At 54.5% G+C, this 21,855-nt stretch overlaps 1 protein-coding gene across 1 annotated transcript; it reads left to right on the top strand.

The window, feature by feature from the left end:
- Positions 1-16,393: 16,393 nt before the first annotated feature.
- Positions 16,394-20,345, top strand: LOC144108744 (uncharacterized). The gene is made up of 3 exons (XM_077641910.1): positions 16,394-17,046; positions 17,650-19,934; positions 20,320-20,345. Exons 1-3 carry the CDS (start codon positions 16,394-16,396, stop codon positions 20,343-20,345), a joined length of 2,964 nt encoding a protein of 987 aa, XP_077498036.1.
- Positions 20,346-21,855: the final 1,510 nt, after the last annotated feature.

Below are 21,855 nucleotides of genomic sequence, written 5' to 3'. Positions count from 1 at the left end.
CATGCTTGCTGGGCGCCCTCAAACGGAGTCCAGGTTGCTAGGCTGCATCCAGTCCACCTACAACCACGCACGCACTCTGCCCAACACGCATTCGCGCACAGAGTTCACTCTCGTGGCTGTCACATAGAAGCGGCAAGGGGAGCCCCTTCCCGCTCCGCTGCCAGCGGAGCGCCGCTGTCCACATCCCAGCAATCATTACTCACGCGTGACAAGACATCAGCGTTGCCGTGTACGCTACCCTTCCGGTGTTGCACCACCACGTTGTACCGCTGGAGCGCTAGCGCCCAGCGTGTCAGCTTCGCGCCGTGAGGTGTGCTAAGTGTAAGGTACGCAAGGGATTATGGTCAGAGACAACAGTGACAGGGGCACCGAAGGGCCAGTGATCGAACTTATTGAGTCCCCAAATCACTGCAAATGCTTCCCTTTCGATGGTAGACCAGCGGGTCTGCGCAGGGGAGGTCTTGTGGCTCTCAAATGCAATCGGCCGTTCCGAGACGTCCTCGGCTCGTTGTGAAAGGCAGGCTCCCGCGGCAAACGCAGACGCGTCTGTGTGCAGCCAGTATGGTCGATTGGGTCCGGAGTAGCCAAGGCTACCGCTTCGCAGAGCGCAGCCTTGAGCTGTCGAAACGCACTTTCAGCTTTTTCCGACCATGGGATCTTATTCGGAATCTTTTTCCCGGTAAGCGCTGTGAGTGGCCGCGCCACCTCGGCATAGTTTGCTACGTAGCTGCGGTAATACCCGCACAGTCCTAGCGCGCGGCGGAGTTCCCGTTTAGTTGCCCGTGCCTTCAACCCCCTTATCGCTGCCAGCTTCTCTGGGTCGGGTGCATGCTGCCCTGAACCAACAATGTGCCCTAAGTATACCTAATGGACTTTCGTGCTGTTTGGCACTTTTCCAGCTTTACCTTGAGATTTACCTGTTCGAGCGTCTTGAACACCTCTCTAAGATGGCGCCCATGCGCTTTAAGCGTCTCGCTAAACACGGCGATATCATTAAGGTATGCGCAACAGTGGTCCGAGTGCGGGAGCAACAGCCCGTTCATAACCCTCTGGAAGGTCTGCGCGGCGTTTTTGAGCCCGGACGGCATTACCTTCCACGCAAACTGACCCCGGTGACAGGTGAAAGCGGTAAGCAGCTGAGCCGATGGAGCTAGCGGAACCTGCCAATACCCCCTCCGAAGGTCCAGCAAGGTAATATATTTCGCTCTCCCTACTTTCATTATCAGCTCCTGCTGCAGCGCCATCGGGTAGGCGTCAGCTACAGTCCCGGCGTTCAGCCTGCGGAAATCTACGCACATCCTGACAGTGCCGTCCTTCTTAGGCACGCAAACCAGCGGGTGCGCATACGGGCTTTCGCAAGGAAAGATTAAACCCAACGCCAGCAGTTCGTCTACGTGCTTTCCCACTTCGGCCGTTAGGCTCGCAGGTACGCGATAAGGGTGGGGACCCTTAGGTGTAAACCCCTCCTGCAGCACAATTTCGTGTTCCTTTACCAATGCCGCTTCCGGCCGGTCACTGAAAAGCCCCTCGTGTTCCGAGAACGCTCCCATGATTTGGTGTCGCTCATGCTTTGACAAATGGGTTACCGCGTCTCGTGGCAGACGCTCCTCTGCTGACCACGCTGCTGACCGTCGGGGCGCGTACTGAACCTCTCCGAACGCGCTGTCTCCCTCGAACACTATGCCCACGTTCATTACCCTGCTCATATGGGGCCGCATTTTGCTTGCATGAACTAGTTTCCTTCCGCCGTACGAAATAAGGGTGGTCTCGGTACCTTTCAACTAAGCTGCCAGGCCCCTTGCATTTCGGGAACATCTTGCCTGGGCGCTGTTCGTCGAATATTAAGACTGTCTCTCCTTCCCAAAAGCCTTTGGCGGTCGCTCACCTGTTGAATTGCGCAACTTACGCATTTTGCTGCCTCAAGCTTTACGGCCTTTTCGACTTCAGCCGCTCGTTCTAGGCGTCCCTTCAGGTCTAGCATGTACTGAGCTGGCGAAGGCCCCAAACTTACCGGAGACTCACTCTCTCCTGTCCAGGTAATCTTTAGTATGCTAAGCGGGCCGGTCGGCCGCCTTCTATAAAGCATCTCAAAAGGCGCCACCCCCATCGTATCATGAGGCACTTCTCTGTATGCACACAGCAAATAAGGTACAAACTTGTCCCAGTTCCTCCCCTCTTTCTGAATAGCATGGTAGAGCATGTTTTTAAACGTCTTGTTCCAGCGTTCTACCGCCCCATTACTTTCCGGGTGACCCGGTGTCGAAAACCGAGGGGAGCACCCCAGCTTTCCTAAAAACTCCTGGGTGAGTTCCGCGGTAAAATTTGTTCCACAGTCCGACGATACAACCTCTGGGATGCCTGTCCTACTGGACACCGTGAGAAGGGCGTCGCAGGTTGCTTTAGCAGTGAGTGAACGTAGACACACAACCTCCGGCCAGCGCGTGCACAGGTCAATGACACATAGTGCGTACCTGTGGCCCCTACCCGAGGCTGGTTCCAGGGGTCCGATGATGTCGGCGTTCACCCGCTGGAACGAATACCGTGGCCTCACCAACGGCTCTATGGGCACGCTGTCTGCTCGACGCAGATCCGATCTCGTTTGGCAATTATGACAGCTATTACAATACCGCCTTAATTCGTCCTCCATACCCTGCCAATAAAAGCTGGTTTTAATTCTGGATTTGGTTTTCCTAAAGCCCAGATGCCCTCTCCAATTTGACTCGTGCGCCAACTGTAGTACTTCTCCTCGGCGGCATTCTGGCAACACGAACTGCATCACTGTCTCGCCCAGGAGATTATCTTTGTGGTACAGGATCCCGTCTACCACTGTCATGCCTTTATTTCCTGCTCTGGCGTCCTTCCACGCCCCCTGTAACGTCGCGTCACTCCTCTGGTTCTCCCGGAATATTTCCGACGCGCTTCTCTTTTCTACCATCCTTTTCTACCTTCTCTTTTCTGCCGTCCGAGCTCGTGCTCTCGTCACCCTTGCTATGCATTGTTACCTGGGCCACCGCGGCCTCTTTCTTCCCCTCTGTCACTACCGCTTCTGATGGGGGCCCCGGATAATCCTTTTTTTCTAGCGGCGTGTAGTTCTCGCCCAGCTTCTCTCTGCCGGCGACGATCCCTCGCATCTCCCCCTCTTGCTTGAGCGACTCCCAGGCTTCCTCCGAAAGCAAACAATTGGTCTGGGACACCAGCCTGTCTGTCAATGCGCATAAGACCGGCACGGCCTCACGAATGCCTGCGAAGACTCCGGTGTCTCGCTTTAACGTAAGGGGCAGGATTGCCAGCTTCGCCTGTATCTTCTCCCCGTATGCGGAGATGAGATTGATCGTTCCGTGCGGCTTGACCAGTTCCGGCGGCACTACGCTATCTCGAACTATTGTTACGTCGGCTCCGGTGTCTAGAATGGCCTCAATCTCTCCATCCTGACACGTCAGCGTAATTAGCTCGCGCTGGTGTGCCGCTGAGTCCTCCCGTATTGCAACGCGGGCCGAGAGGCCGTTCCGACTTTCGTTAAGCGTTTGCGGCGTCCCGTTTTTCGCGTGTGGGCAATTCGCTCTTTGGTGCCCCGTTGCTCCGCAGGAGAAGCAACCTATAGGTTGTGACCTTGCCTGCGGTGCCTGTGGCCGCCTCCCTGGAGGGTATCTAGGCATTTCCTTAGCGTCCGTTCTTTTCTGCTCTGGCCTCTTGCAGGCGCTGTTTTCCCCCTCTGCGTCCTCGAAGGTTTGTAGTAGTGTGATCAGTTCGGTGGCCTTCCGCCACCCGTTCCCTTCCTGCAGCGTAACGTACTTTAATGCTGCTTCAGAAAGATTGTTTTTTAGTTGGTCCGCTACTAACAGCTCTAACAGCTGTTCGAAGGTGCTGACGCTGTGCTCTTTTAAATAGAAGCACAAGTAACTGTGGAGTCGCGTCGTATACGCTCTCCATCCTTCAGTGCTCCGTTTCCTAGCGCCCTGAAACCTGCTGAGGTACTTTCCCGCAGAGAGTTTAAGCTCCTCGAGCACCGCTTTCTTCACGGCCTCGTAATCCTTGTGCTGTGCTGGCGCTAAGCGGATTGACAGAAATTGCACCTTGTCTGCAACAAGCGGGAAAACAATTTGGCCCCACCGATCTTTTGGCACTTCGTATGCATTCAGTGCGTTCTCCGCCCCCTCAAACCATACTGGCACTTCTGCGTCGCTCGGAAATTTGGGCAGTATTCCTGCAAGCAATTTTGTGTAGTGCCGCCACTCGCTGTGGTTGCCATGCCTCTCTCCGACCTTGGAGCTCTCTCCATCGCCTCCTCGCTGTCCCTGCTGAGCAAGCCGCAGTTCCAGCTTGGCCAGCCGACACCTCTCTCGTAACACCAGATTTTCGTCCGGCACTTTCTCGTTCCTCTGCTCAACCTGTGCAACTCCGGTGTCCCTGTTTTACTCGCCCGCTTCCGACAATCCCGGCGTCCTCTGCGTCGCTCATCCCCCTTCCTTTTTGCTTATCGGGGTTTAAATGGGAGAAGCGCGTATCCATACACCTCACTCAAGCTTGTCTGGACAGCAACGCTCGCGCTAACACGTAACGAGAAAGGACTCACCCTTTGATGACAGACGCCAGGTCGCCTCCGTGTTGCCGATGGCGTCGAGCCTGCTGCTGCCGTCTCGGTTGTGCTCGGTAGCGGTCCGGTCGCTGCTCTGTTTTCCCGGCCGGCGGCCTTGCGTCGCTAGTCCGCTGCCTTGGCCCTTGCCGCCGTCTCTCCGCAGGTCCTTCCTTGAACGCTGATGCTCGCTCCTGCAACTGGCCTTCCCGAACTGCCGTTGGCTGGCTGTTCCGGCCCCGTCGCGCCTTCCTTGTCTTTTGGTCTTCTTCCAGCGCTGCCTTCCGATAGCGGCAGTATCCTTGTCGACTGCGCCACTAAACGTTCTTCGTCGTAAGGTCTCTTCCTTTGCTGCAGACCTTACTAGGTTCTTTCAGCTGCTTCTTCTCCGCACCAGAGGTGCCCACCGTCCGAGACGGTTGCTTTGTTGGATGACCGCAGACTTCTTTTCCGCACCCAGGGTGCTCCGTCGTAGACGGTATTGCGACGACTCAGAATGCAGGCGTTAAGGGGAGTATGAATTGACTGTATTATGCGAAATATTTTTACATGCAAGCACTTTGATATACATGAGACAAATTGAAAACGGTAAAAAGGTTAAAGAACAAAAAGGTGGAACTGGCTAACATTAGGGGAGTCCCCTACTCGGCATAGCCGAAGGTGCATTACATCTGACCTAAGCCCAGACCATCTTCCAGGGCTCCGGGCCCTGGTTTTAAAGACCTAAAGGCCCAGCACTTCCCTTGCATCACCCAATCACAACAAACTAACTCATGATTGGTTTACAAACTGCATGGTACGCCTTCCAGTTTCGGCAAGGTTCAAGACCCTCTTCCTAAAATACACAGCAGGAAAAGAGCATCAAAATCGCTATAAGAAAATAGATTTCGGGAATGCACCCTCGAAACGAGTGGCCCACCAGGTTTACGTGCCACGCCCCATACTTCCACAGTATGATTCGAACTCTCTCCCTCAGAAAAAAAAACACAAACAACCACACATCGTACCCGCATTTGCAAGCGGTTTCCTTTGACTCTCGGTTTCCCTTGACTGAAGCTTTTCCGCAATTAGCTCTGTCATCGGAGTACAGCGGGGCGCTTCCGCGGTGCAGCCCGTCTGCTCGTTTTTATTTACGACTCTCCTTGACGAGCTTACCCCTTTTCACGAGATGCTTGTCACAAGGTCGCATCGCGTTTGGCGCCGTTGTGACGAGGGGACCGAACAATGCGAGGGTCAAAGCGCTTGACCGTCGCTGTCAGGGGCTCTTGACCCCAAGGGCGCTCCTTTTCAGTGCGGCGCCCCGCCGCCGCCCGCCACCGAAGGGGAGGGGGAGAGTTTCAAAGAGGAGGCCGCCTCAGGGAGACGACGAGCGGGCGACCGGTTCTGATGACACCGCGAGTCGTACGATCCCTGTACATTATCCTTCATCCTTTCGATTGTGGCTCGTGCGTTGCACAGACCGAAAGGCACCACATTAAACTCGTAGAGGCCGTGGGGTGCAAGAAATACTTTCTTTTCTCTGTAAGGTGCCGCCATCGGTACTTGCCAGTAGCCGCAATGTAGGTCAAGGGAAGAAAAGTACTCCGCGCCTTGGAGGCAATCGAGAGCGTCGTCGGTGCGGGGAAGAGGGTAATTGTCTTTGTTGGTAATTTTGTTGAGTCGGCGGTAGCCGACACAAAATCTAATTGAGACATCTTTCTTCTTTACAAGTACAACCGGCGAAGACCAAGGGCTGTGAGACAGACGGATTTCACCACGGTATAGCATGTCCCCAACTTGTTCCCTAATCACGCGGCGCTCTGCGGCCGCCACACGATATGGCCGCGGTCGAAAAGGCGGGTGAGAACCGGTCTCTATGCGATGAGCGACGGTGGAAGTCCGGCCTAGAGGACTGTGGGCGACGGCGAAAGCGGAGCGAAACGTGAGCAGAAGGGCTGAGAGCTGCGTCCGGTGGGAGAAAGGAAGAGCGTCGTCGATGGCGACTTGGAAAGCGGCGTCGGGCAATGGATCAGGTGCCGAATCGGAATGAAGAGCGTTGATGGAGGAACGGCGGGAGGTTACGGGGGCATCCAGGGCAGAGAGAATGTGGGCAGGTTGAACTGAAACAGGAGTTTCGCCACGTAGCAGGGTAAGCGAGCAAGGAGATGGATTGTTGATAAGCATCTTCGTGAGACTTCCGTGAACATCGAGAACAGCAGATGGCAGCGGTAGGTTTTTGCGGTGGACAAAGGAAGAAGACGGCGTAAATAAAACGGTGACGATCGGCGTGGCAGGACAAGAGAGAGATACAAGCGCTGGAGCCTCCGGAGCGATATGGATGTCAGCAGTGAATGTGAGCTTCTGCGGACACACGAAATGGAGTTCGACGGCCAGTTCGTCACACAATGCAGAAAATTCTACTCAGCACGGGCGCAGTCGATCAGGGCGTTATTTTTTGACAGGAAGTCCCACCCGAGAATCACGTCGTGGGAACAAGACGGCAAGACCAAGAATTCGATACTGTACATTATGTCAGTGATGACAACCCACGCTGTTCATGTGGCCAAAGGTGCGATCCTCTCTTCGGTTGCAGTGCGAAGCGACAAGCCAGAAAATGACGTCGTCACTTTCCGTAGGCTACGACAGTCTCTCATCAATCACTGACACAGCAGCACCCGTGTCGATAAGCGCGGACACAGACAAACCGTCGACAGACACCACTAGAATGTTCGTGGGAGGAGGATGAGGCCTTGAACTGTTCGAATAGCACGCAGTTCTTGCCTCTGGAACTGCGGACGCAGGGCGACGGCGCATAGGCGACAGTGAACGTTGGCGTGGGGAAGGGGACCGACGGGTCGTATACGGGTGCTGGTCGGTGGCGTACGCTTCCGGAGGTGGAGCAGCACGAAGCAGCTAAGGCGAGCCGGCAGAAGGCGGGGACGCTGTAGGGGCGACTATGCGGCGACGACAAAGGCGGGCCACGTGGCCGGGGAAACCGCACAAAAAGCGTATATGACGATTGTCCGGTGTGCGCCAAGGGTTGTAATGTGGCGAAGTGGGAAGAGGGGCCGCGCTTCATCCTCCCTCTTTGCTACAGGAACAGTACTTTTATGACGTTCTGCAGCTGTGTGCGAGGGTTCACAACAAGATGTCGGAAGAGGATCGACTGCGTCATATGCTGCGGGGCCTCCAACCGGAGACAATGGAGATGAGAATCTCCAATCCGAGCACTTGTGCAGATTTTTTGCAGATACTGCAGCGCCTCAGCCAAGCTCCGCTAATGGCACTCGCTGTTCGAGGGCTGTCGACCCAAGCCAACACCGCCTACCTGACAACCGAACATAACGTTTGGGAATCGGCCATCCCTGCCGCACACACCGAGTCTACCTGCTAGAGTCCTGCAATTTCACTTGCCTCCGAACAGCCTCACATGCTGCCCACTTGCACGGCAACATCTCACGGGCAACAACAGAGGCACGCAGGTGAGAGGGAAATTGAATCAACTGCCGCCTTCTTGTAATCGTTAACGGAGCGGTTGAAGACATTCGAGGAAGAACTCTCTCGTGGCCTTGCGCCGTGGACGCCGAGAACGTCGCGTGCCGAAGGCGGACGACCACGGTGCAACTACTGCAATCGAAGTGGCCACATAGCTCGTAACTGTCGCCAGTGATGGAGAGACGAAGACCGGGAGGAAAGAATTGCGCTCGCTGATCAAGCTCCCAACTCGGGAAACGGGAACGGCGGGGCCTAGGTGGTCAGCCCAGCTGGCCAATAAGTGTGATGAGCGAGAACCAGCCCCTTACAGTCGCAGTCGAGGCTAACAACTCGAAGACCACCCTCTTGATTGACACCGGCTCCTAAGTAGCCATAATTTCTTATAGCTTGGCGGCCAAAATTTCATGCGGAATCAAACCAACTGAGCTCACTACCCTTATCAAGGAAATCGTCCAGGATTTGTGGTCGCCTGTGGGAGAAACTGAAGTACTCCTTCAATTCGGGTCATCCAAAGTCAGCGTAAAAGTCATTGTTCTCAACGCCTGCCCTGTTGGGAGGGCTCCCTTTTTGTCGGCAGACCAACTTGATGAATGAGTTTCGCCGAAAAAACCTAGAAATTGTGGGCGAAGTCTACCACTTGCACCTGGAGGCTTATGAGCAGTCGCAGAGCATGGAGGGAAGGCCAAGTCCGCATCGAGCCGCGTAAGGAGGCCGTGCTTAAGGTTCAAGTAAACTTGTACTGCTGTCTCCGCTGGCTATACCTGGCCGCGCCACTAAAATGTACTGGTTGCTTGCAGGCCTAGTTAGTTCGTTATCTTCTTTCGTGCACCAGGGGTGCCTCATCAGAGACGGTCTTGCGACAAATCAGGATACAGGTATTAAGGGAGCAAGACTTGACTGTTTTATATACAAAATTTTACATTACAGAAAAGGTGATACATAAGGGACAATTTAAGCGGCAAAAAGGTTAAACAACAAAAAAATGGAACTGGCTAACACTACGGGAGGCAACTAATCGGCATAGCAGAATATCTATTACATCTGACCGTAGCCCAGAGCAAGTTTCCAGGGCTCCGGGCCCTGGTTTTAAAGACCTTAATGCCCTGTCTATATTCGGTAGTGTCCAATCACGTCAAACTATTAACATGATTGGTTAAACAAGTGTATGACCGGTCCCCCAATTTCCGTCTGAATAATAACCCTCTCCTTAAAGTAAACAACACAATAATGGACAACAAATTCGCTTCGAAAAAAGAAAAACCCATTTTCTGAGAAGGCACCACTGTTGTGCCTGCCTCGCCCGGCATCCCTTTTAGTATTACCAAAACACTCACTCCTCCCGCAGAAAAAGAAAAGCAAAATCGTGCCCGCTCCTGCAGTCGGTTTCGTCGATGCTCGTCAACTCTGGCACCGTCCCGCAATTAGAGCTGTCATCGGGCTCCGGCGGGGATGCTTCCGCTGTGCGCGACTGCCTGCTCGGTCCCGAGTTTCCCATGGGGATTAGTGTTGTTGGGATCATATACGGCTTAGCTCCACCGGGCCGGCTAGCTGACGCCTCATTGATGCTCGCTCAGTGGGGTTATCTCGAATCTGCCCATCGCTGCCCATCCGTCATTTTTATTCCTCCCCTCCTTTACAAGTCTGTCATGTTTCAAGATCTTCCAAACAAGACGTTTGCCCCAAGGTCGCGCCGCGTGTGATGTTTGTCAAGAGGAGGGGGCGAGAACAAAGCGCGCGGCCGCCACTGCGCGGGATGCATCACCCTAAGGCCACATTCTCCCAGCCGGCCTCCTCTACGGTGCGGCGGCGACAGAGGCGAAAACCGCGGCAGCAACGTAGCGGCGCGCTGCTCTAATCGAAAGCGGCGCTGGACACCGGAAGACCAGTTTGGGCGTGCGCTCGATTCTCCCACGTGACTCTACGTCAGTGCCTTTTTTCTTATTCCTCGTGAAAAAACAAAAACCTGGTAGGTAGCGAGCGCTAGAAGCCATGACTACGCTTAGGCTTCTCTGTGTTTAAGCGATGTAACTCTACTCATGATATACTTGGCTAAACTCTGTCTATGCAGGTTTCGTTCCAACGCTGAAGTCTGGCTTCCTTCAGAGATGCCAAACTCGGCACCTTGTCTTCTACCGTCGCGGATTCACCGTCGGAGGCTAAGCGAGCTCGTCTAGCCGCGTCGTCATTACGACGGTTATCGAGACGTTTGACATGCTCTTCTTCGGTCTCTGCGGCACGCTGTCTCGTCCTTGTTTCGTTCTGACGCCGAAGTCTCTCTTCTTTCAGCCTAGCCGACTCATCGTACTCCATAACGGCCGGACACAAGGCAGCGTTTCTTCGGCGGTGCGTCAGCCTGTGGGCTACTGGTGTCGCCAGAGGTGAAAATTTGGCGCTTTGAACGATGCGACGCCGGAGACGCAGATATCTGGGGAGGCCCGATCTCAGCGTCGGCGCCGGCAATACTTCGTAGGTGGGGATTGGTGGGGCGAAAAGCCATGGCCCGTTTCTGCGAAGGCAGCAGCGCCCCTTCTGGATCATTGCTATTGTCCCCCTCGCCCCTGCAGAAGGTTCCCGTCGTCGCTGAATGGGACGATTGGCCACGAACAGGGGATAATTGAGGGGCTTTACCGACGATGTCTCCCCACCCCCGTCTGGAGGTGCCAGTTCATATGCCCTCATGTGTTTGGTCGCCCTCTCCTGGAGGCTCTGAGCGACGACGCCGGTAGACGAGACGTTGACGCGACGCTGAACAAACGCTGCGGCTCGCCTTCCGCTACGCCGAACCGTATGTATATATGCGAACTGCGACAGCCCCTCTCCCTCTACTACGCATGCGCACAACTGGCGAGGCGAGCGGCGTCTGCTCCACGACGAGCGCAGCGGCGGAGTGGCGTGCCAGATGGCGCGCCGAGTGGTGCGGCTACGGCCGAGGTGCAAGCACGGCGAAAGTGCGCCCATGCTAAAGAGGCGAAGCGGCTAGGTAATGTAGCTCTCGCTACGAAACAGCGGCGGTTGTAGCGGAGTCCGAAGGAGATATCGAAGGAGCTGTGAAAGTCTGTCGTCTGCATGCGCGTTGCATAGCTTGACTATTATCGCAGAAAAAGCAATGCTATCTCGCAAGCGGTCGCAAAAGTTTGAAGTTGTTTGAATAACTTTGCAAAACTCCACAGTTTTTACAGCGCAACACCACCCGTACAGCACCAAAACATATTCATACGAACATTGCCAAAATGCTTTCGCTCGACCTTTGGTATAACCATGATTAAGCCCTGCCTAACTTTCTTTTTCGCAGTGCACAGTCGATTAATTAATTTAGACTTACTAGCTAGCTTTTTAAGTATTAACTCCTTGTTCGCAACAAGCAACCGGCCGGGTAACTTCTCTTCAGGCTCTAAAAGGTAGCGCGAGAAATCCAAATACACAACAGTAGCGCTACTTGAGCTCAACAGATGAAAATTCACTTATCGTATATCCCGCGCACAGAGCAAACACAAATCACAGTCGGAGAGTCGTTTAATTAGGCGGAACGCCTCGTATATTAGAGTTATAGCATATTTCATTTCATGTCATTCATTCATTATTTATTGCATATCTTGCGAAATACAAACATTGATGGACCCATAACCACTGGCTAGTAACGGGTCCATAATCAACATAGGATACAGAATAAATGCAGCACGCGAACAAATGAAACAAGAAATACAATCAATAACACAATAACTCATAACATGCATAGTTTATACAAAAATGAATATGAAGTCACTTTTTACAATATCTTTGAAAAAAGAATCTCTTTAAAGCAGGAGTAAAATTAAGGGCTTGTTTTATGTTTAGTGGCAAAGTATTCCAAATAAGAGAGCCGTTAAATTCTAGAAGCCTTTTCCCGTACAGGTTCTGACATGGAGGTAGATCGCTTTCTGGCACCTCTTGTGTTTAATAACGGAATTTGAACAAAGTGGTGGGAAGTGGATCATTAGTTGCTACGATTCTATGAATGATCTGAGCAATTTCGAATTCGTACAGTGCATTTAGTGGCAGAACCTGAAGAGAATTGTACAAGCATATGCTACTTTGAGAGGTCCTTAAAAGGATATAATTCTTAATGCGCCGTGTTTACGGTACCGTTTGCCGTGTTACCGGACTTTCCGGTTAGCGCGGCACACGCCAGAAGACGATTTAGCGTACCGCCTTTCCCGTAACAAGTTACCGTAAGGCTAAAACGAGTGATGATGATGGCAGTTGCCCAGCTTTTATTGAAAAAAACGGATGAATTGCAATCATTTCTATGAAGTGAGATGCTACACTTTATTAATCTTTTTCTCTGCATATAAAGACGTACCGACTACACTTTAGCTGACAGTCGACTGAGCGGCTTTTCAAATGTGCCCGTGGAAGTAGACACCTTTGCCTACCCTGGCCAGTAGACATTTTCACTATGTAGACCTCAGTAAGCTTGCATACACAGCGCACGTTGCGTTGCGAGCGGTATAAAAAACACAACTACGACACCTGTTTGCCGTGTCGCATCGTCGCTTGTGTGTTTGGATTGTAAACACAGTGGCGCCATCTAGCGGGAGTAAGTTAAAGGGCGCCAACTCCGGGCCGGATAAATTTTTTGTTTTCTGCAATTACTGATGAATATATTAAAAGAATTGCCGCTTTTTTCGAGGAAAAAACTCGTTAAAATAGAGAAAAAATGCTGAATCTGTCACAAAACTGAAGAGCTGCAGTGTAGTCGTTGCAATTTGGATATGTACACGACATATGGTCAGACTTAATTGCTCAAAAATCGGCAAATAATCTCAAAAACATGGCCTAATTGTTACTCAAACCTCAACGTATGAGTGAGACTTTGCAAATTGAAAGCGAATGCCTTCATGTATAGCGAGAAATGGCGCCGAAGAACGCGGCGGCGGTGCTGCATTTGGCCTGTATTTTTGCGCTTTTATTTTTGTATGCTGCTCATCTAATTTCAAGCACTTTCTTGTGAAGAACATCACGAAAATTTTGTGAATGGCTGCATCAATAAGGCATGGGCGTGGACAGCACTCGCTATGAGAAGGCAGGATGAGCACGTTATAATCTCGTGGCCATGGTATATTTCGCACGATTCAATCGTCTTGTACGCGTGGTGTCCAACTGAAGTGGGATGAACTTACGCTGTCGTCACGTGCGCTTGAAAGTGAGCCCTAACGACAATGAGGCAGCATGCACTAAGACATGAAAAGAGGCCAAGCAGTGAGCACTTTCCAAATTGCCGAGGAATGCTCTAACTCAATCGGCTACTCAGGCCAGACAAGCGTCCTCTAGTTCCAAAAATTTTTCATAATCTCAATGTGGGCTTATTTAAAGAACTTAATCGTCGAATACACACGTGCTGTCATTCCTTAGGGAAGATGTGTGGTCTATGTATTTGAAAAATTGTGGCGGAAGTAACAAGCCCTTTCCTAAGACATTCTATGTGGTGAACATTGCTGCTTCTCGTCCTTTTTTAAAAGAACAATGAGTGAATTGCCCGTAAATTACAATATGCAACTTGGCACAGCGCTAGGGAGCACTCAGAGGAGTCAGGTTTATTTTTTATCTTTTATTTTCACCGCGCTGCGAAACACATTCGAAATGTATACCTAAAAGCATATTGCGAACGCTCTGCTCTCTGAATGAGCAAGATAAAATTGTAATAGAAAACTGCGATAATTAGGATAACTTTTGTACTGTTACGCGCTTGTAGCTTCGCCCAGGAAACCGAATTTTGTCGTACGAAGCGCCCTGTCACGGCGGCCGCAAGACGAGCTGGCAGCTGGCATAACGAACGCCGCACTTAGTTTTTCACGAGCGCTGTTATCAAAGCAGGCTTGAGAGTAAGACATGCTTCCCTCCCTCTCTATGCTCGGCGCAAGCGAGCGGCGGCGCGCGCCGTTGGTGGCAGCCCCGCGATAGCGGAGCGCAGCCACTCCCCGGCCGTTCACAGCGGCCTTAAGATTTTTGACCAAGACTGTACGTCCATCAGGCCGCCGAGCGTAACACACCATCTCGGACGGAATTTTTTGGAAGAGTACCACGTGCAATTGCGTTTTGCTGTTTTTCCCTAGTTTTCAGCCCCACGATGGGGCTCTTAGTATCCCCTAGTCCTCATAGAGGATGAACCGTCTTGATGAGACGATGGAGGGAATGTCCTCGAACCTCCGCTCACGGGCGACCGGGAAGCACCGCCGTGTGGGCAGTGTTGACTGCACCCGCTCGCTGCACCAACTCTACTCGGATGCGAACAGGATTTTGGAGCTGCAATCTCAGGCGCAAGGATTGGTGACCGCCGTACAACGCCCTGATGCTGCCCAGAGCTCCTCTGGGGCCACTCCGCCAGTTGCGAACGCCAGCCCCCAGGTAGCGGCTCCTGGAATGGTTGTAACCATCCCAGTGGACGCTGGGGAGAAGAGCTCCATACTCTTCTTGGACACAACTGCTGAAGCCAGTTCGCCGGGCGCGGATGGAGCAGGCACGGATTCCCTGCTGTACAAGAATCTGGACAGCTCTTTTCGGTACCCCGCAATATGCGTACCGAGCCCGCGTTTTGAGAGCTGTTCTCCGATCGCGCCTCAGGCGACCACGACGCCGCTCAGACCGGAGATACCCACCCCACATTCGCGGAACGAGCGCCGAGAAGTATCGCCCAAGAATACTAGGCATGCAGGGGAGAAGAAGCTACAAGCCGACCCCGTATTCCTGCCTCCAGCCGGCGGGCAACAAGACGCGCTGGGAAAAAAAAAGACCGGCTCGCATTCCAGCCCCAAACAAAAACGTGCGCCTGGCAAGCAATACAAGGCCCCACCACAAAGGGAATCCAACTTGTGCCTGGAAGACTTCCCGCCACTACTGCCCGCTGCACCTGCCGCTGGAAACCCTCTCCACACCTCCTCCGACGGGCAACCTGAGCTGCTACCGGCAGCGCACCAGCAACTCCCGTCCCAACCCAGAGATGGCGCTGGTGACTCCCGTCTAGCCCCGCCCACAAAATCGGCGCCGGCGCGGAGGGCCGACAAACGAAAAACTCGCCGCCTGGCTTTTCGCCCCTACGAAGAGGCATTTCCGAAACCTGTGTCGTCTGCTAGCGGAGAGGCGCACCGGCCGGCCGCCTCGGCTTCTGGCCTAGAATCATCGGCACAGGCCGTGTCGTCTGCTAGCAAAGAGGCACCTCCGCAGGCAGTGCTGTCCACCGAGCAGGGGCCACTGACGCAAGCAGAATCACTTGCCGGCGGCACGCCGCATGAAGACGTGCACAGGGCAAATACACAAGCCTCGAGCGCACTCCCAAGTAACCCTGCGCCCATGGCAAGAACTTCCCAGGCCGCGCTGGCTGAAACCCTCGGCACTAAAACCGAGACTGTACTCTTCCGGCCAAGGGAAAGGAAAGGCAATTTCCTGGCATTGTCCAGGGAAGTCATCGGGGCTCAGCTCTCTAAACTGCCGGGAGTCAGCAACGTTCGCGTCAATTTTCGCCGGAACGTGGTTGCCGTGGACGCCGAGCCTTCAGCGCAACTCGAGCCCCTACTCGCGGTTGCGGAAATAGGGGATGTCCGTGTCCGCGCTCGAGTGGCCAGCACGAACACCTGTGCTGGCATAATCTATGCCGTCGACGGCAATGTGCCCCTCGACGAGGTCCTCGACAACATGGAGAGCAAAGTCCCCATTCTTGGATGCTCCCGCAGTGGCCGTAACATCGTCGTTCGGTTCGCCGGAGTCACCCCCCCTGAGGAGATTGCGCTGTTTAAGCTCAGGCGTACAGTGCGCGCGTGTCTCCCACGCCCGGTGCAGTGTGCAAAGTGCGGTGCGCTGGGCCACGCCACAGCAACGTGCAGAGCGCCGACGCGCTGCCTCAGATGTGGTGGACCTCATGCCACCAAGGAATGCGCCGCAAATAAGCCGCGCTGCATCAATTGTGGGGTCCACATGACGCCAAGGAACCACGCTGCCCCCGCTGGCAACAGGAGCGCAAGGTTGCCACTCTCCTGGTCACATCCAAACGACCTATCACACGCCGGGAAGCCACTCGCACAGTGCGCGCTCAAATTAGTGCAACTACAGTGCCATCCCGAGAAGCAGCATCCAAAAAGCCACGGTGGAAGCCCACGTCAAATATCAGAGACGGCACCACCTTCTCCGAAGCCCTGGCTGGAAAGACGGCATCTAGCCAGCCCATCCACTCCAGTGCGCCACCAGATGCCAAGGATGCTGTCATCGCTGCTCTAACAGCGGCTGTTCGCGCACTCGTGGACCACCTCCCTGCAGACTCCATCGCCCGCCAGCTGTGCACTGCGGCCTTGGCGGCTCAAGAATCACTAGCCCAACATGGCTAATACAACAACTCGAAGGCCGCGCATCCGGCAGTGGAACTGCCGCTCCCTGCGCCGCCGCCACGCAGAACTGGTTCAGCTCCTTCCGCGCCTCGAATGTGATGTCCTTGCCTTGCAGGAAACATACGTTCGCGCGGAGGAGCTGAAACTACCCGGATTCACCGGATACAGTGGTCCCACCAATTGTGCTAGTGATCCGTGTGTAGCTGTGCCATGCGCCGATCCAACGCATGAGCCTGGTCGACCCCGCACTGCCATCTATGTGCGCAACTCACTGCCCCACCTGCTTGTGAGTGTGTCTGACCTGTCGACGGAAGCCGCGGAGTGTTGTGCAGTGATTGTGCGCGTGCGCGACACAGACACGGCTGTCGCCAGTGTTTATGTGCGACCGCAGGTGGTGTGGGACGCCGCACCAATTGAAAAGCTGGCTGACCGCCTGAACTGTGACGCGGTGCTGTGTGGCGACTTCAATGCACACCACACCAGTTGGGGATGCCACAGCACCTACCGCCGAGGAAGGGAACTCTTCTCGGCTGCCCAGCGAGCGAGGCTTCGCATCATAAATAGCGGAGCGGCCACGCACGTACAGCGGGTGGGGCAGCACAGCGCGATTGACATTACGCTGACCTCGTCCAACTGTGTATACAGGTGGGAGTGTGAGCCGGACACACAGGGGTCCGATCACTACCCAATAGTGCTCACACCAGTGCACCGTGATCAAGCCACCACGCGTGTGTATAGTGTTGTGCGGTGGGGCGAGTTTCGCGAGCGCTGCAGCACCAGGTCTCCTAACGGTGTACATTTTTTCGGACATGTGGCCCAGTGCGCGCGCGTGGCAACTGTGAAGTGCTCTGTGACTGTGGGTGACCCAGTCCCGGATATTAAACTGCTCAACGTGCGCGCTGCACGACGTGTTGCCCAGCGGCGAGCCATCCGCACTGGCAAACCAGAACACTGGACGCTGTACAATCGCTTGGACGCCGTCTGTCGCCGCCACGCCGCCCGCTGCCGCAGACGGAGTTGGGCTCGCATGTGTGGTGCACTGTGTGACTCCCGTCGCCCTGGCCGTCCCTGGAGGATACTGCGCGCGATGCTCTACCCTGCATGCTGTGCCTCGCTGCGCGGTCCTTACCATCGCCATCGCTCGCGGGATCAGCACGGCGCAGCTGACGGAAGCCCTGGCTGACCACTTCGCGCCGCCTCGAACGGCGCCGCTGGGCATCACGCTCTCCAGCCCCCCGGCTCTACCAGCACGCTGCAGACAGATATAGCTGAGCTCTGCAACGCGGATATCACCCCCCACGAGCTTGGCAACGTACTCGAGCGTCGACGCGGCAGCCGCAGTGCTCCCGGAGCGGACGGTATTACGTATCAGATGCTGCTCAACATCGAGAGCCACCAGCGCCCTGCGCTCCTTGCCGCCTATAACCAAATCTGGGCCAGTGGGGACATCCCCGAAGATTGGAGAAGCGCCCTGGTTGTGCCCGTCCGGAAGCCCGGGAAGCCGCAGAAAGCGCTTACTTCTTACAGGCCGGTTTCATTGACCTCGGCCGCCGGGAAGACGCTCGAGGCTGTCGCGCTGCTCCGCCTCGACTGGATCGCCACAGCGTGCAGGGCTCTGGCGCCCGAACAAAGCGGATTCCGGAGAGGCCGCTGCACGGCGGACTGCATCTCCCAGGTGGTCTCGGCTCTCGAGGATGCCAGGGGACGAAGAGAGGTGTCATACCTCATCTTGTTGGATGTACGCAGTGCGTTCGATCTGCTGCCGCACGCCGTCGTCCTCGCTGCCGTGCGCTCACTGGGCGTTAGTGGCAAGCTGCTGGCATATGTGCAGGCCTTCCTTAGCGGCAGAACTTTCCGGGTGCGGGTGGGCAACTCCATCAGCTCGCCCCGCTCCATCCATTCCGGCGTCCCGCAGGGAAGCGTACTGAGCCCGTTCCTGTTTAACCTGGCGCTTGCACGGCTGCCCCACTGTCTCCCAGCTTCCCGGCACCACGTCCAAATGGCGGTCTACGCGGACGATGTGGCGATCCTTGCCTCCGGCCCAACCTACGAAGGCCCAGCTGTCCGCGCGGCGCTACAGAGTGCTCTGGATGCGGTCGTGAACCACCTGGGCAACATCGGCCTAAACATCTCGCCAGAGAAAACTCTGGCAATGATGGTGCACCCCCGGCCGAGCTACCGCAAAAACACACCACAGCTCCACCTCTTCGGAAGCCCACTCCCTTGGCAGACCAGTGTCAAGTACCTGGGTGTGACCATTGATCACGCGCTGCGGTGGAAAACGGCGGTGCAAGGACTCCGAGCTGGGAATCGCCGCATCACTGGGTATGTTGCCCGCCTCCTCGCAGGCGGCGAGGGAATCTCAATACCACTCGCGAGGCAACTATACGAAGGTATAGCCGTGGCGCGATCTCTCTATGCGCTCCCGCTGGTTGGTGTCCGCGCCTGGCAGTGGGAACAGCTGGATACCGACCACAGAAAGGCCCTGCGTCGCTTTGCGGGACTCCCCAACACCTCGCAAGTGGGCCCCACCTACGCCGAGCTCGGGGCCTGGCCGGTTTCACTACGGGCAGAGCGGGCGGCTCTGAATCACATCGAGCGACTTCACCGTGCGCAGGGCACAGCAGAACTCATAGCCAGGCTCCGCAATTCGCCGCACTCGCGCATGGGGCACGTGGCGCGCCTCTTTGACGAGTGGACGCCGCTAAACCGCTCCATCGCTCCACCTACCCTGCCGCCGCCACATCGAAATCGGCCGCTGAGCATACAGACGGAACTTCCGCGAGTGCGTTCCAAGCGCAACACCCCCCGCTGTGCCATATTTCAGGAGGCGGCCGAGCGTCTATATGGCGACTATGCAGACCGAGTGGCCCTCTACACAGACGGCTCTGTGATGGATAATGGAGAGTCCGCCACAGCGTCCTGCGCCGTCCCGGCTCTTGGGATCGAGCGACAGTGTAGAGTGCCGCACTGCCCTTCCTCGACTGTGGCCGAGCTGGCTGGGCTCCACCTCGCCGCGGACATCATCGCTGGACAGTCTCGGATGACAGCTGTGGTGATTGCGAGTGACTCACGTGCCGCCCTGATGCAACTACGTCATCCCGACCGCGGCACCCCCTGTGTAGCGAATCTGTCTGCCAAACTATGTGCAGTGCGCGATCGCGGTTGTGACATCGTGCTGCAGTGGGTTCCCTCGCACATTGGCCTGCCCGGTAACGAGGCAGCCGATCGGCTAGCGAAGACCGCGCATGGGAACAGTGCGATCCCCGAGAGCGACGCCGTGACGCCCTTTGACGTGGCCCGCAACACCATCCACCGTAGGCTCATGGCACGACACCCGGATCCCCGTGTTGCATCCGGGAACTCTCCGCGCCTTATAAGCTTCGTGGACTTCGGCACCAGGGCTAGACGTCTCCTGCTGCGCATCAGAGTTGGCTGTGTGTGGACTGCCGAACGCCGCCAGCGCATCGGAGGCGTCGGGGACGGACTCTGTGCTGACTGCGGCGCGCTGGAAACAGTGGACCACCTACTGTGTGAGTGCCCCGCTTTCTCGGGACCGCGAACCGCACTGCGCATAGAATATAGGGAGTTGGGGCTTCCCTCAGCTACCTCGAGCGAACTACTGTTCCCGGCCGCATCTGCCTGGAGAACACGCAGGGCTTTACGCCACCTGATCCACTATATTGACAGGGCGGCCATTACCGGCCGCTTTTAAACTGATCCCGAGGCCGCGCGCTTTCCTCTGTGTAGTATGAGCGCGCCGCCAACATCTCCTCGGGCGCCCCGACGAGCCGCCGCTGCGCAGGGACAGATCGGTATGCGCCGACTGCCCCCCCCCCCTTCCCTCCTCTCTTCCTGCCCTTTCCAACTAGACCCGCTTCCCTCTCTGCTCTCTCTTTTCTCCCCCTCCCCGCGCAGCCCAGTTGCGGTGTTCCCCTGCATAAAGGAGGCAGTTACCGGGCTGCGCCTCCCCCCTTCTCTTCCCCCCCCCGTATGAAAGTTTCCCAATAACCACTTTAGACTGTACGTCCAAATCTATTTGAAATGAAGCGAGCTGCTGTTCTTGGCACCATTTCTGTCCTATTAGTGCAAGTGTTAGTGAAAGTGTCTCAAATAACGCCTGCATAGTCCAGTATCGGCGGAATCATGTTTTAGTGCGTTAGCACTATTGGCCACGAACTCGCAGTTTCTCCGTGGTCGCACCGAACCGCGTGCCTGGTCGCGTGACCAACCGTGTGACGAACCACGTGACATCAACCAGTCGGACAAGCAGAGTACCCAGGACTTGCAATCAAAATTAACCAAGGCTGACCAAGCTATGCCTTAGCTTTTACTACGTATATCCTGGCATAGCCACTGCGAATTTTGTGCATGCGAACAGTCGGACAGGAGTAGGAAGTCTGAAAGCTCTCCTCAGAAAGAACAACTTGCGCTTAACATTAGCCATCATATAGTCAATGTGCATTGTCTAAGCGAAGTCATGAGTGATCAAAAGTCCGAGATTCTTATAATGTATCTTGAGAAAAGCTCGAGAAAAGTTTCGATAGGATGAATTTTTAGGCTTCTTATCTAAAGCAGCGTCTGCAGTAGTGAGCCCCCCCCCCCCCCCCCCAGTACAGGTTTGTGGTCCCATATTCTATATATATCACTCTAAAAAAGCTGAGCTACCTTTAAGAGGGTAACATTACGCTAATTTCTCCAGACTAAAGTTTTAGTCCACGACAAACAGTATAAACATTACACTCTTTCTAGTGTAAGGTTACACCCGTAAGGGCAGTGCAATATGCGCTCCCTAATAATATGTTTTAGCCCACGACAAAAAGTGTAAATGTTACTCTCTCACTAGTGTAAAATTATGCTTCGAAAGGCAGTGTAAGTTTATGCTGCCCAAGACTATAGTTACGCCTTTTCAGAAAGACTATTTGGAGTCTACGACAGTGTAAACGTTACACTCTCTCTGGCGTAAAGTTACAGCTTGAAAGGCAGTGTAAGTTTATGCTGCCCAAGGCTATAGTTACACCTTTTCAGAAAGACATTTTAGTTCAACGAGGTTAACTCTTACTCCCACAGCAGCGTAAATTTATGCCATCAATACCAGTGCAACGTTAAGCCGTCTAGCAGTATTGATACATTTTTGAGGAGTGTTTTTATAGACGGCGTAACTTAATTTCACAGCAGCATAAAGCTGTGCTCTTAAGACCAGTGCAAGTTCAAGCCACCTAAGAGTGATGTTACACCTTTATGAGAAGCCTATTTGATATTTTTTAAAGGGCGCAATGTTATACCTGGCCAAACAGTGCAAATTTTACCTCCTAACAGGTAAATTTTTGGTACATTTGTCAGCATAAAGATATCCCTCCAAAGCCTATTGTTATTCCACAAATAAGAAGCTATGCACTACATTGCCTTAGTGCAATCTTGCTCTCCTTTAATATCAGTCAGTTAATCAGTCTG

The sequence above is a fragment of the Amblyomma americanum genome, chromosome 10 (genome assembly GCF_052857255.1).
Source record: "Amblyomma americanum isolate KBUSLIRL-KWMA chromosome 10, ASM5285725v1, whole genome shotgun sequence".
In the NCBI taxonomy this organism is placed as follows: Eukaryota; Metazoa; Arthropoda; class Arachnida; order Ixodida; family Ixodidae; genus Amblyomma; species Amblyomma americanum.
This window is presented reverse-complemented; position numbering and strand designations above follow the sequence as displayed.